The 13,311-nt window shown below is 46.2% G+C and overlaps 1 protein-coding gene across 6 annotated transcripts in view; it reads left to right on the top strand.

Moving 5' to 3' along the window:
- The window catches only part of LOC129821727 (protein furry homolog), a 222,270-nt gene that overhangs the window by 33,545 nt on the left and 175,414 nt on the right, over positions 1-13,311 (top strand). For 4 of the 6 annotated variants that reach the window (XM_055879326.1, XM_055879327.1, XM_055879323.1 and 1 more), the window contains exon 1: positions 1,432-1,828. The exons of 1 other annotated variant lie outside the window; for it this stretch is intronic. In XM_055879326.1, the coding sequence (XP_055735301.1) occupies positions 1,759-1,828 (70 nt within the window). In that variant the 5' untranslated portion in view covers positions 1,432-1,758. Of the gene's footprint in view, positions 1-1,430; positions 1,829-13,311 lie in introns of those variants that run through there. One more of the 6 variants, XM_055879322.1, reaches the window with a different exon arrangement.

The raw sequence follows: 13,311 nt of genomic DNA, 5'->3' as shown, positions 1-13,311 counted from the left end.
AGACCCTTTAATATGAGACTCAAAATTGAGCTCAGGTGCATCCTGTTTCCATTGATCGTCCTTGAGAGTCCTCCTGTGGTAAATTCAACTGATTGGACATGATTTGGAAAAGCACACACCTGTCTATATAAGGTCCCAGTGCATCTCAGAGCCAAAACCAAGCCATGAGGTCGAAGAAATTTTACGTAGAGCTCTGACACAGGATTGTGTCGCAGCACAGATCTGGGGAAGGGTACCAAAAAAATGTGTGAAGCATTGTAGGTCCCTAAGAACACATTGGGCTCCATCATTCTTAAATGGAAGAAGTTTGGAACCACCAAGACTCTTCCAAGAGCTGGCCACCCGGTCAAACTAAGAAAATCGGGGGATTTGGGAAACGGAGAGCAGGCAGATGGTTATTTTTGGCATTATAAGGCACAGGACCCTACGGCGTTCACAGAGCGCTTTGTACACAAATGTCAGTCGGAACTGGTCCAGAACCCCTCAATGGGGAACTTAACATCTACGATTAACCCCCCACAACAACAGCGCCACGGGCGCCCAGTGTGGCAGCCCCCCACTCCAAAACCTGTATGTTGGGTTAAAAGCGAAAGTCAAATTTCGGTTGGACCTTGCAATTGACCAATAAAGTGAACTCTCTCCCTTATGAAGCTTGCATTATCCCAATATTATGAGATATATGTTTTGACTGAAAAATATGTGTTGAGCCAAATTCCCAGTAGGAAAAACTCAATACTTTCAACATTGTTTTGCCCTCTGTGTTACTGATGTTGGTAAAGGCATTACTGTGGTAAAAATATAAATAGTCAGTCCCGAGTTGATGTGCAGGGGTAGAAGGTAATTGAGGTAGCTATGCACATATAGGTATGGTTAAACCCTAGGCAACATGATAGATAATAGACAGTAGCAGCAGCATGTGCGTGTGCGTGTGCGTGTGCGTGTGCGTGTGCGTGTGCGTGTGCGTGTGTGTGTTGGGATGGGTTGTCAAGTGTACTGTAACCTCCTGTACTATAGCTCCCATCCTCTCCAAGTCTGAGAGTCTCAGGTTGCTCAGTGACAGGGCTCAGCAGCTCTAAGAGGGACGAGTCCCTCATCGCTATCATCATTATCAGACCGCTGCAGAGACAAACACTGGTTATCATTAACTGAGCTCCGCTAAGAGGATTGCTTCCTGCACTTCCAGCCTCCATGTAGTTATTTAAAGGGAGCTTGCACATCGCCGCCCTGCATGCCTGCCTGACGCGCGGCTTTAGATACACAGAGAGAGAGAGAGGGATAGATAGGAAGAGAGAGGGCAGGAGGGAGGGTGGAACAGAGAGGGACGTAGGGAGGGAGAGGAAGAGAGAGGGAGGGGAGAGAAAGAGAGAGAGGGATTGGAGAGAGGGGAAGAGCGAGGGAGGGAGCAGGAGACAGGAAGAGTGAGGACAGGGAGAGAGAGATAGTGGGAGAGCGAGCAAGTGCAGGGAGAGAACATGATGGAGTGAGAGAGCAGAGAGAGAGAGCGAATGAGTGAGTGAGCGAGGAGAAGAGAGATAGAGGGCTGAGCGCCAGGAACAGGAGGAGGAGGAGGAGAAGGGGCAGCGCAGTGTCAGTTTGTTCTGGTGCTCGCCAGCGCAGCAGAAGTGTTATGCATCACAGTGTGGTGACAGTGACAGCAACGGCAGCTTAAACTGCTGCTCCAGAGCTGCAGGAGTAAACAACAACAACACCAGTAGCATCAACAGGGAGACGTTCTACCTGTGTGCAGCCTGCATAGGCATGGCCAGCCAACAGGACTCAGGCTTCTTTGAGATCAGCATCAAGTCTCTGCTCAAGTCCTGGAGTGGATGTGAGTATACACTAGTTTTGCCGGCCAGCCTGCCTGGCTTCCAGCGCAGCATGCTTGTTTAGTGCTGTTAGCGTTAGCTACCACACCAGACTAAATTTAGCGTCAGTCATTCAGAATGACAGACAGCGTAGAGATGATAGCGTAGCTTAGTGTTGCGCACATGTTGGCTGAACTACTTAGTGGTGCTGATTCACTATGTGTTTCCCCCCAAGTTTTGGGGGTTTTGGCTCCTTTTCCTGTTTGTGGGTAAGGGTCAGGGTAAGACTTCTTTCTACGTGAGCTGCCTGCCGTGGAGTTTAAATAGCTGCTGTTCAATGCTGGGCTGCCTAATAGGATTAGGGAGGTTCAGCTCTAGAGTGCAGCTTCACCACCCTGCCGTCCCATAGAGAGGCAGGTTGGATAGGATGCTATTTGATGTGATTTATTAGGATCCCCATTTAGCCCGACGCCAATGGCGACAGCTAATCTTACTGGGTTCCCGGCGCATAGCGAGAAATACATTACGTACACAAGAATATACAGTTTCACATACATTTAAAAACATTACCATGTAGTGTGTGTGCATCTATCAGTTCCACATGCATGTCAGTACATACACACAGCAAGTAGGTCACATGGGGGAGAGATTTTGGGGCCATGAGGTGTTGCTTTATTTGTTTTTTGAACCCTAGTTTGATGTTCACTTGCCCTATATAAGAATGAAGGGAGTTCCATGCACTCATGGTTCTGTATAATACTGTGCGTTTCCTTGAATTTGTTCTGGACCTGGGGACTGTGAAAATACGCCTGGTGTTGTGTGTGTGTGTGTGTGTGTGTGTGTGTGTGTGTGTGTGTGTGTGTGTGTGTGTGTGTGTGTGTGTGTGTGTGTGTGTGTGTGTCAGTGCTGCATGTAAGTTGACAATTAAAACCGTTTTTTTAAACGTTCAACTCATTAATGTTTCTTTTAAAAACAAGACGTGACACAGTCAGTCTTTCCTTAACTCTTAGCCAAGTGAGACTGGTATGCATAGTATTAATACTAGCCCACTGATTACTATGAAGAACAAGATGTGCCGCTCTTCTTGACCAGCTGCAGCTTAACTAGGTCTTTCTTTGCAGCGCTTGACCATATGACTGGACAATGATCAAGATAAGATCAAACTAGAGCCTGCAGGAGTGTGGTGTCAAAAAAGCAGAGCATCTCTTTATTAGGTACAGACCTCTCCCCATCTTTACAAACATTGAATCTAAAGTTGAAATCGGAAGTTTACATACACCTTAGCAAAATACATTTCAACTCAGTTTTTCACAATTCCTGACATTTAATCCTAGTAAAAATTCCATCTTAGGTCAGTTAGGATCACCACTTTATTTTAAGAATGTGAAATTTCAGAATAGTAGTAGAGAGAATGATTTATTTCAGCTTTTATTTCTTTCATCACATTCCCAGTGGGTCAGAAGTTTACATGCACTCAATTAGTATTTGGTAGCATTGCCTTTAAATTGTTTAACTTGGGTCAAACGTTTCGGGTAGTCTTCCACAACCTTTCCACAATAAGTTGAGTGAATTTTGGCCCATTCCTCCTGACAGAGCTGGTGTAACTGAGTCAGGTTTGTAAGGCCTCCTTGCTCACACACACTTTTTCAGTTCTGCCCACATATTTTCTATAGAATTGAGGTCAGGGCGGTGTGATGGCCACTCCAATACCTTGACTTTGTTGTCCTTAAGCCATTTTGCCATAACTTTGGAAGTATGCTTGTCCATTTGGAAGACCCATTTGCGACCAAGCTTTAACTTCCTGACTGATGTCTTGAGATGTTGCTTCAATATATTCACATAATTTTCCTTTCCTCATGATGCCATCTATTTTGTGAAGTGCACCAGTCCCTCATGCAGCAAAGCACCCCCACAACATGATGCTGCCACCCCCGAGCGTCACAGTTGGGATGGTGCTCTTCAGCTTGTAAGCTTCCCCCTTTTTCCTCCAAACATAACGATGGTCATTATGGCCAAACAGTTCTATTTTTGTTTCATCAAACCAGAGGACATTTCTCCAAAAAGTACGATCTTTGTCCCCATGCAAACCGTAGTCTGGCTTTTTTAGGGCGGTTTTGGAGCAGTAGCTTCTTCTTTGCTGAGCGGCCTTTCAGGTTATGTCGATATAGGACTCATTTTACTTTGGATATAGATAATTTTGTACCTCTTTCCTCCAGCATCTTCACAAGGTCCTTTGCTGTTGTTCTGGGATTGATTTGCACTTTTCGCACCAAAGTACGTTCATCTCTAGTAGACAGAACGTATCTCCTTCCTGAGCGGTATGATGGCTGCATGTGCACATGGTGTTTATACTTGCGTACTATTGTTTGTATAGACGAACGTGGTACCTTCAGGCATTTGGATATTGCTCCCAAGGATGAACCAGACTTTCTGAGGTCTTGGCTGATTTCTTTTGATTTTCCCATGATGTCAAGCAAAGAGGCACTGAGTTTGAAGGTAGGCCTTGAAATACATCCACACCACAGGTACACCTCCAATTGACTCAAATGATGTCAATTAGCCTATCAGAAGCTTCTAAAGCCATGACATAATTTTCTGGAATTTTCCAAGCTGTTTAAAGGCACAACCAACTTAGTGAATGGAATCTTCTGACCCACTGGAATTGTGATACAGTTGTGAAATAATCTGTCTGTAAACAATTGTTGTAAAAATTACTTGTGTCATGCACAAAGTAGATGTCCTAACCGACTTGCCAAAACTATAGTTTGTTAACAAGAAATTTGTGGATTGGTTGAAAAACGAGATTTAATAACTCCAACCTAAGTGTATGTAAACTTCCGACTTCAACTGTATATGTTTTGACCATGACAGTTTTACAATCTAAAGTTACACCAAGTAATTTAGTCTCCTCAACTTGTTCAACAGCCATACCATTCATTACCAAATTCAGCTAAGGTCTAGAACATAAGGAATGGTTTGTACCAAATATAATAGTTTTAGTTTTAGAGATGTTCAGGACCAGTTTATTACTGGCCACCCATTCCAAAACAGACTGCAACTCTTTGTTAAGGGTTTCAGTGACTTCCTTAGCTGTGGTTGCTAATGTGTATATGGTTGAGTCATCAGTATATACACATGCTTTGTTTAATGCCAGTGACAGGTCATTGGTAAAAATAGAAAAGAGTAGAGTGCCTAGAGAGCTGCCCTGTGTTACACCGCACTTTACATGTTTGACATTAGAGAAGCTTCCATTAAAGAAAATCCCTTGAGTTATATTAGATAGATAGCTCTAATCCACCATATGGCAGAGGTTGAAAAGCTGTAACACATACGTTTTCTCAACAAGAGGTTATGGTCAATAATATCGAAGGCTGCACTGAAATCTAACAGTACAGCTCCCGCAATCTTCTATAAGTATGCTGAAAGTCTGCTGTTAATTTGTTAACAGATTAAAACAATGTTCAACAGTTTGTGAGATGCTTGAAGCAAGTTGCTAGGTCTGCTGTTAGAACCAGTTAAGGACTTTGGCTTAACTCCAGGCTTGAGGATAAAGACTTTCCTCTAGGCTTAGCTATGATATGTGTCACGCCCTGACCATAGATAGAGAGCTGTTTATTCTCTATGGTGGTTGGGGCGTGACAATGACTAGGGTGGGATATCTAGGGGAATTATAATTCTATGTTGGCCTGATATGGTTCCCAATCAGAGGCAGTGTCACGCCCTGGCCTTAGTATTCTTTGTTTTCTTTATTATTTTAGTTAGGTCAGGGTGTGACATGGGGAATGTTTATGTTTTGTTGGTTTTGGGTGTTGTTTATGGTAAAGGGGTTGTGTATAGTATATGGGTTTGTGTTGAGTGTAGATGTCTAGCGTTGTCTATGTATGTTTAGTTATCTAGGAGAGTCTATGGTTACCTGAATGAGTTCCCAATTAGAGACAGCTGATTTCGGTTGTCTCTGATTGGGAGCCTTATTTAGGGTAGCCATAGGCTCTCATTGGTTGTGGGTAATTGTCTATGTAGAACGTTTGTAGCCTGTATGTATGTGCACAACGTTTGTAGCTTCACGGTCGTTTTGTTGTTTTGTTAGTTTGTATAGAGTTTTGTGTCGTGTTCATCTTCGTGGTGTTAATAAAGAAGATGGCTTATTTTCCAACTGCTGCATTTTGGTCCGTCAATCCGCCACACGATCGTGACAGAATTACCCACCATAGGACCAAGCGGCATGGAAGGCGGCAACAGGACCTACCCACAAAGGATTTCTGGAGATGGGAGGAAATTCTAGACGGGAGAGGACCCTGGTCACAGCCAGGGGAATATCACTGCCCCAAGGCAGAGATAGAGGCAGCACGGCGACACGGGAGGAAGCCCAAGAGACAGCACAAATTTTTTTTTGGAGGGGGGCACTTGGAGCAGTCGGCGAAGTTGAGGGGTGAGTCTGAGTGTGTCGAGGAGTTATTGGACAGATTGGAGGAGAGTGAACGAAGGGGAGATTATGAGACATTCGAAGAGTTGTTGACGAAATTGGAGGAGAGTGAAGAGAGAGAGCTGTTGGTTTGGCAGAGTATGCAATGCATTCTTCCTGAGGAGCGTATTAGCTGTCCGATGCCACCTGTGTCAGTTCCTCGTACTCAGCCTGAAACTCGTGTTAAAGTTCCGGAAGATTTGATGCCGGCTATACACACCAGGTCTCCAGTACACCTTCACAACCCGGTGTGTCCTGTTCCTACTTTTTGCACTCATCCTGAGATGCATGTCCCCAGCCCTGTACCACTAGTTCCGGCACCAAGCACTAGGTCTAAGGTGCGTCTCCAGAGCCCTTTACGCACTGTTCCTGCTCCCCGCACTAGCTTTGAGGTGCGTGTTTCCAGCCCATTACCACCAGTGCCTACACCACGCATCAAGCTTCCTGGGTGTCTCCAGAGCCCTGTTGTTCCTCCACGTACTAGCCCTGTGGTGCGTGTCTCCAGCACATTACCACCAGTGCCTACACCACGCACCAAGCCCTCTGTGTGTTTCCAGAGTCCTGTACGCACTGTTCCTTCTCCCCGTACTCGCCCTGATGTGCGGGTCCTCAGCCCGGTACCACCAGTACCGGTACCACGCACAAGGCCTATAGTACGCCTTGAGAGTCCAGTGTGCCCTGTTGCTGCTCCCCGCATTAGCCCTGAGATGCGTGTCCCCAGTCCGGTACCACCAGTTCCGGCCCCACGCACTAGGCCTAATGTGCGTCCCCAGGGTCCAGTATGCCCTGTTCCTGCTCCCCGCACTAGCCCTGAGATGCGTGTCCCCAGCCCGGTACCACCAGTTCCGGCACCACGCACTAGGCCTAATGTGCGCTCCCAGGGTCCAGTATGCCCTGTTCCTTCTCCCCGCACTAACCCTGAGATGCGTGTCCCCAGCCCGGTGCCACCAGTCCCGGCACCACGCACCAGGCCTACAGTGCGCCTCAGCCGGCAGGAGTCTGCCGTCTGCACAGCGATGACTGAACTGCCCGTCTCCCCAGCGCCATCTGAGCCATCCGTCTCCCCAGCGCCATCTGAGCCATCCGTCTCCCCAGCGCCATCTGAGCCATCCGTCTCCCCAGCGCCATCTGAGCTATCCGTCTCCCCAGCGCCATCTGAGCCGCCCGTCTGCCATGAGCCTGCAAAGCCGCCCGTCTGCCATGAGCCTGCAAAGCCGCCCGTCTGCCATGAGCCTACTGAGCCGTCCGCCAGACAGGAGCCGCTAGAGCCGCCAGCCAGACAGGAGCCGCTAGAGCCGTCCGTCAGACAGGATCTGCCAGAGCCGCCAACCAGACAGGATCTGCCAGAGCCGCCAACCAGACAGGATCTGCCAGAGCCGCCAACCAGACAGGATCTGCCAGAGCCGCCAACCAGACAGGAGCAGCCAGATCAGTCAGCCAGCCATGAGCAGCCAGATCCGTCAGCCAGCCATGAGCAGCCAGATCCGTCAGCTAGCCATGAGCAGCCAGATCCGTCAGCTAGCCATGAGCAGCCAGATCCGTCAGCTAGCCATGAGCAGCCAGATCCGTCAGCTAGCCATGAGCAGCCAGATCCGTCAGCCAGCCATGAGCAGCCAGATCCGTCAGCTAGCCATGAGCAGCCAGATCCGTCAGCCAGCCATGAGCAGCCAGATCCGTCAGCCAGCCATGAGCAGCCAGATCCGTCAGCTAGCCATGAGCAGCCAGATCCGTCAGCTAGCCATGAGCAGCCAGATCCGTCAGCTAGCCATGAGCAGCCAGATCCGTCAGCTAGCCATGAGCAGCCAGATCCGTCAGCCAGCCATGGGCCATCCCTCAGTCCGGAGCTGCAGTCCCTCAGTCCGGAGCTGCAGTCCCTCAGTCCGGAGCTGCCCCTTATCCTGGTGCTGCCCCTTATCCTGGTGCTGCCCCTTACCCTGGTGCTGCCCCTTACCCTGGTACTGCCCCTTACCCTGGTACTGCCCCTTACCCTGGTACTGCCCCTGACCCTGGTGCTGCCCCTTACCCTGGTGCTGCCCCTTACCCTGGTGCTGCCCCTTATCCTGGTACTGCCCCTTATCCTGGTACTGTCCCTTACCCTGGTACTGTCCTTTAGTCCGGAACTGCCCCTTAATGCAATGGGGTTAATGTGGAGAGGGGTCATTTTGAAGAAGCTAAGGAGGTGGTTAGGGACTGTGGTGAAGTGGGGACCACGACCAGAGCCGGAGCCGCCACCGTGGAGGGAAGCCCACCCAGACCCTCTCCTAGACTGTGTATGGTGCGCCCGGAGTTCGCGCCTCAAGGGGGGGGTTATGTCACGCCCTGGCCTTAGTATTCTTTGTTTTCTTTATTATTTTAGTTAGGTCAGGGTGTGACATGGGGAATGTTTATGTTTTGTTGGTTTTGGGTGTTGTTTATGGTAAAGGGGTTGTGTATAGTATATGGGTTTGTGTTGAGTGTAGATGTCTAGCGTTGTCTATGTATGTTTAGTTATCTAGGAGAGTCTATGGTTACCTGAATGAGTTCCCAATTAGAGACAGCTGATTTCGGTTGTCTCTGATTGGGAGCCTTATTTAGGGTAGCCATAGGCTCTCATTGGTTGTGGGTAATTGTCTATGTAGAACGTTTGTAGCCTGTATGTATGTGCACAACGTTTGTAGCTTCACGGTCGTTTTGTTGTTTTGTTAGTTTGTATAGAGTTTTGTGTCGTGTTCATCTTCGTGGTGTTAATAAAGAAGATGGCTTATTTTCCAACTGCTGCATTTTGGTCCGTCAATCCGCCACACGATCGTGACAGGCAGCTGTTTATCGTTGTCTCTGATTGGGGATCATATTTAGGTAGCCATTTTCCCCATTGTGTTTGTGGGATCTTGTGTTTGTCCAGAACGTCACGTTTAGTTTGTTTGGTGAGTTTCGATTTATTAAAATATGTGGAACTCTACGCACGCTGCGCCTTGGTCCATTCATTGTGTCGAACGTGACAATATGACAGATAGGAGTGGCTATAGAGTCAGCTACCATCCTCCGTGGCTTTCCATCTAAGTTGTCAATGACAGTAGTAGATCAGATTTAATATTGCAGATATATTGTGGCTTCCATAATTGTTATTGTCTGCATCATTTACAATCCCCCATATATATGTTTTGTGTATATATATACAGTGCATTCTGAAAGTATTCAGACCCCTTGACTTTTTACACATTTTGCTACATTACAGCCTTATTCTAAAATGGAATCTATCTACACATACCCCATAATGGCAAAGCGAAATCAGCTAATTTAGTCAAAATTAAAACATTTAAATATCACATTTACATACAGTGGGGAGAACAAGTATTTGATACACTGCCGATTTTGCAGGTTTTCCTACTTACAACGCATGTAGAGGTCTGTAATTTTTATCATAGGTACACTTCAACTGTGAGAGACGGAATCTAAAACAAAAATCCAGAAAATCACATTGTATGATTTTAAGTAATTAATTTATTCTCTGCAGATCCTCTCATGCTCTGTCAGGTTGGATGGGGAGCATTGCTGCACAGCTATTTTAAGTTCTCTCCAGAGCTACTCGATCAGGGTCAAGTCCGGGCTTTGGCTGGGCCACTCAAGGACATTCAGAGACTTGACCCGAAGCCACTCCTGCGTTGTCTTGGCTGTGTGCTTAGGATATTTGCCCTGTTGGAAGATGAAGCTTTGCCCCAGTCTGAGGTCATGAGCGCTCTGGAGCAGGTTATCATCAAGGATCTCTCTGTGCTTTGCGACGTTCATCTTTGCCTCGATCCTGACTATTCTCCTAGTCCCTGCCGCTGAAAAACATCCCCACAGCATGATGCTGCCACCACCATGCTTCACCGTAGGGATGGTGCCAGGTTTCTTCCAGATGTGACGCTTGGCATTCAGGCCAAAGAGTTCAATCTTGGTTTCATCAGACTAGAAAATCTTGTTTCTCATGGTCTGCGCGTCTTTGGGTGCCTTTTAGCAAACTCCAAGCAGGCTGTCATGTGCCTTTTACTGAGGAGTGGCTTCCGTCTGGCCACTCTATCATAAAGGCTTGATTGGTGGAGTGCTGCAGAGATAGTTGACCTTCTGGAAGGTTCTCCCATCTTCACAGAGGAACTCTAGAGCTCTGTCAGAGTGACCATCGGGTTCTTGGTCACCTCCCTGACCAAGTCTCTTCTCCCCCGATTGCTCAGTTTGGCCGGGCGGCCAGCTCTAGGAAGAGTCTTGGTGGTTCCAAACTTCTTCCATTTAACAATGATGTAGGCCAATGTGTTCTTGGAGACCTTCAATGTTACAGAAATGTTTTTGTACCCTTCCCCAGATCTGTGCCTCGAAACAATCCTGTCTCGGAGCTCTAATGACAATTCCTTCGACCTAATGGCTTGGTTTTGGCTCTGACATGCACTGTCAACTGTGGGACCTTATATAGACAGGTGTGTGCCTTTCCAAATCATGTCCATGCAATTGAATTCACCACAGGTGGACTCCAATCAAGTTGTAGAAACATCTCAAGAATGATCAATGGAAACAGGATGCACCTGAGCTCTGTTTTGAGTCTCATAGCAAAGGGTCCAAATACTTATCTAAATAAGGTATTTCTGTTTTGTTTTTGTTTTAATTTGCAAAAATGTATACACAAATGCTCTGAACCTTTCTATTCTCATAGATTCTACATATTGTAAATTACAGATAAACATTATTATATTATTGATCGATTGACTATGACTTTATAAATACCCAGTAGTGCTGTTTGCAGTTAGCTCCAGGTAAATATTGCAATGCTTCAGCCATTACTCCAACAACTTAACAAAATGTAAACTTACAATGCCTTTCCTTCATTATGAGTTTTTTATGCATGAGTACTCACTGCTCACTGTTTATTGTTGTCATTTCCTGCTAAATTTTCCCACTTTGCCAGTGAAGTAATCATTAAAATAATTGGCAACATCAAATGGTTTTGTGATGAATATGCCATCTGATTCGATGGAATTGAATTAGTCTTTCTGCCCATAATTTCATTTAAAGTACTCCAAATTTGGTTTGCTTCATTCTTTATATCATAGATACTGGCTTTACGATACAGTTTCTTCTTATTTTCGTTGTGTTTCGTCACTTACTTTCTCAATTTGCAGTAAGTCAAGATGTGCAGCCAGACTTCTTAGCCACCCCATTTGCCCCTTCTCTTTCAAACATACAGTTTTTAATTTCCTCATCGATCCATGGAGATGTAACAGTCAGTTTCTTAACAGGTGCATGTTTATCAATAATTGGAAGAAGCAGTTTCATAAATTCATCAAGTGCCGTGTCTGGATGCTCCTTATTAATCACATCAGACAAAGAAATATTTTAACATCATCCACATAAGAGTCACAGCAAAATCTTTTGTATGATCTCTTATACACTATTTTAGGCCCAGCTGTTGGAACTTTGGCTTTCTTTGATTAATAAGGTTGATTAATAACCTGAACCAGATTATGTGCGCTGGTTACAGTGAGACGCTTCCTCTTCAGTCCTCTCAGTCAATTTTCAGGTCCCCAAGAAAGTAAATCTCTGTTTACATCGCATACACTATCAAGCATTTCACACACATTATTTAGATATTGACTGTTAGCACTTGGTGGCCTATAGCAACACCCCAAAAGAAAAGGCTTCAGATGTGCCAGGTGAACCTTCAACCACAACACTTCAATAACACTTGACCTAAGATCTTCTCTAAGGATTACAGGGATATGGCTCTGAATATATACAGCAACACCTCCCCCATAAGCAATACTGTCTCTTCTATAGATGTTATATCCTTGTATTGCAAATGAATTATCTAATTGAGTCTCAGAAATGACTAGTATATAAATGTTATCTGATGTTAGCAAGTTATTGATTTAATTAGCCTTCTTTCTAAGGCTGCATATAGTAATATGGGCTACTTTCCTGGGTGGCTTATCAGAGATAGACCTAATATGTAAAATATCTAACAAAGCAAGATAAAATAAATATATTCAGCAGTCCATTAATCAGTTAGCCTTGGCTCTCTCATCCCTTCCAGGCTTCTGGGAGGGAGCATGGACAATGAGCCTGTCATGGCGGGTGTAAGCAATGTCCCCACGCGCTCTGTCAGCTTTCATGGCTGGGATAAGTACTTCCTCTTCTGGCGCACAGCTGGGCCTGTCACCTGGGCTGATAGTGGGTTAGCCAGTCCTGTGGGCGCTCTCCACCTAAATGTTATTGTGGTCCATCTTTAGTTTCTCCGAAATCATTTCCCTCACTTTGTCCTCGTGGGGAGATTCTGCAATTCCGTCCACAACAATGTTGTTCCCCCTTGATTGTCCCTCGAGATCATTTGATTTCTCCGTCACTGTTATCATGGATTCACATGCAGAACTGATATCCTCTCTCAGTGACAGATTTCTGTCATCTGCCGTTCTCCTGTTTACACTCACTGAGCTGATCCTGGGAGAACTGCAAACTGTTCTTCAGGTCCTGAACTCTGGTCAGGTCGTCCATTCTTTTAGTAGTTGACTCCACCAGTATTTGGACACAAGACTTCAAGCAATGTTCTTGTTGTTGTAACAACTGCTTGCAGAAGTATTTTTGTTCGTTCAAAAGATCCTTCACCTGTGATAGAGAGACACCACTGTCCTCAACGATAATCCCACCAGCTTTAGTCTTTGTTATGGTAGCAACGTTGGTTACGCTGTTACCCTTCGCAGTTCCACACTGGGCAGGTCGCAGGGATGATTGGAAACAACAACAACAAACAGCAGGGATATAGAGAGCCACAAGGCCGGGACAAGCCACAAGGGGCTGCATTGCGGGGCTGCATTCAAGACCTCAAGAAAATACCACTAGCTTGATAGGCAGCTAGCTATGCCCAGAAGCTCCTCAGACCCGTACTTAGTCGGCAGAACCATTGGAATCACATTTTTGTTGTGACCCTTGCAAGTTTAGACCGTTGCGCCATTCACCTGCTTGCTAAAGCGCTACCAGACTTTGGTTGCTTCCCAATGGCACCCTAGTACCTTTACGGTGCACCACTTTTGACCAGGGCCC

This window comes from Salvelinus fontinalis, chromosome 24 (assembly GCF_029448725.1).
Source record: "Salvelinus fontinalis isolate EN_2023a chromosome 24, ASM2944872v1, whole genome shotgun sequence".
NCBI classification, from domain to species: Eukaryota; Metazoa; Chordata; class Actinopteri; order Salmoniformes; family Salmonidae; genus Salvelinus; species Salvelinus fontinalis.
This window is presented reverse-complemented; position numbering and strand designations above follow the sequence as displayed.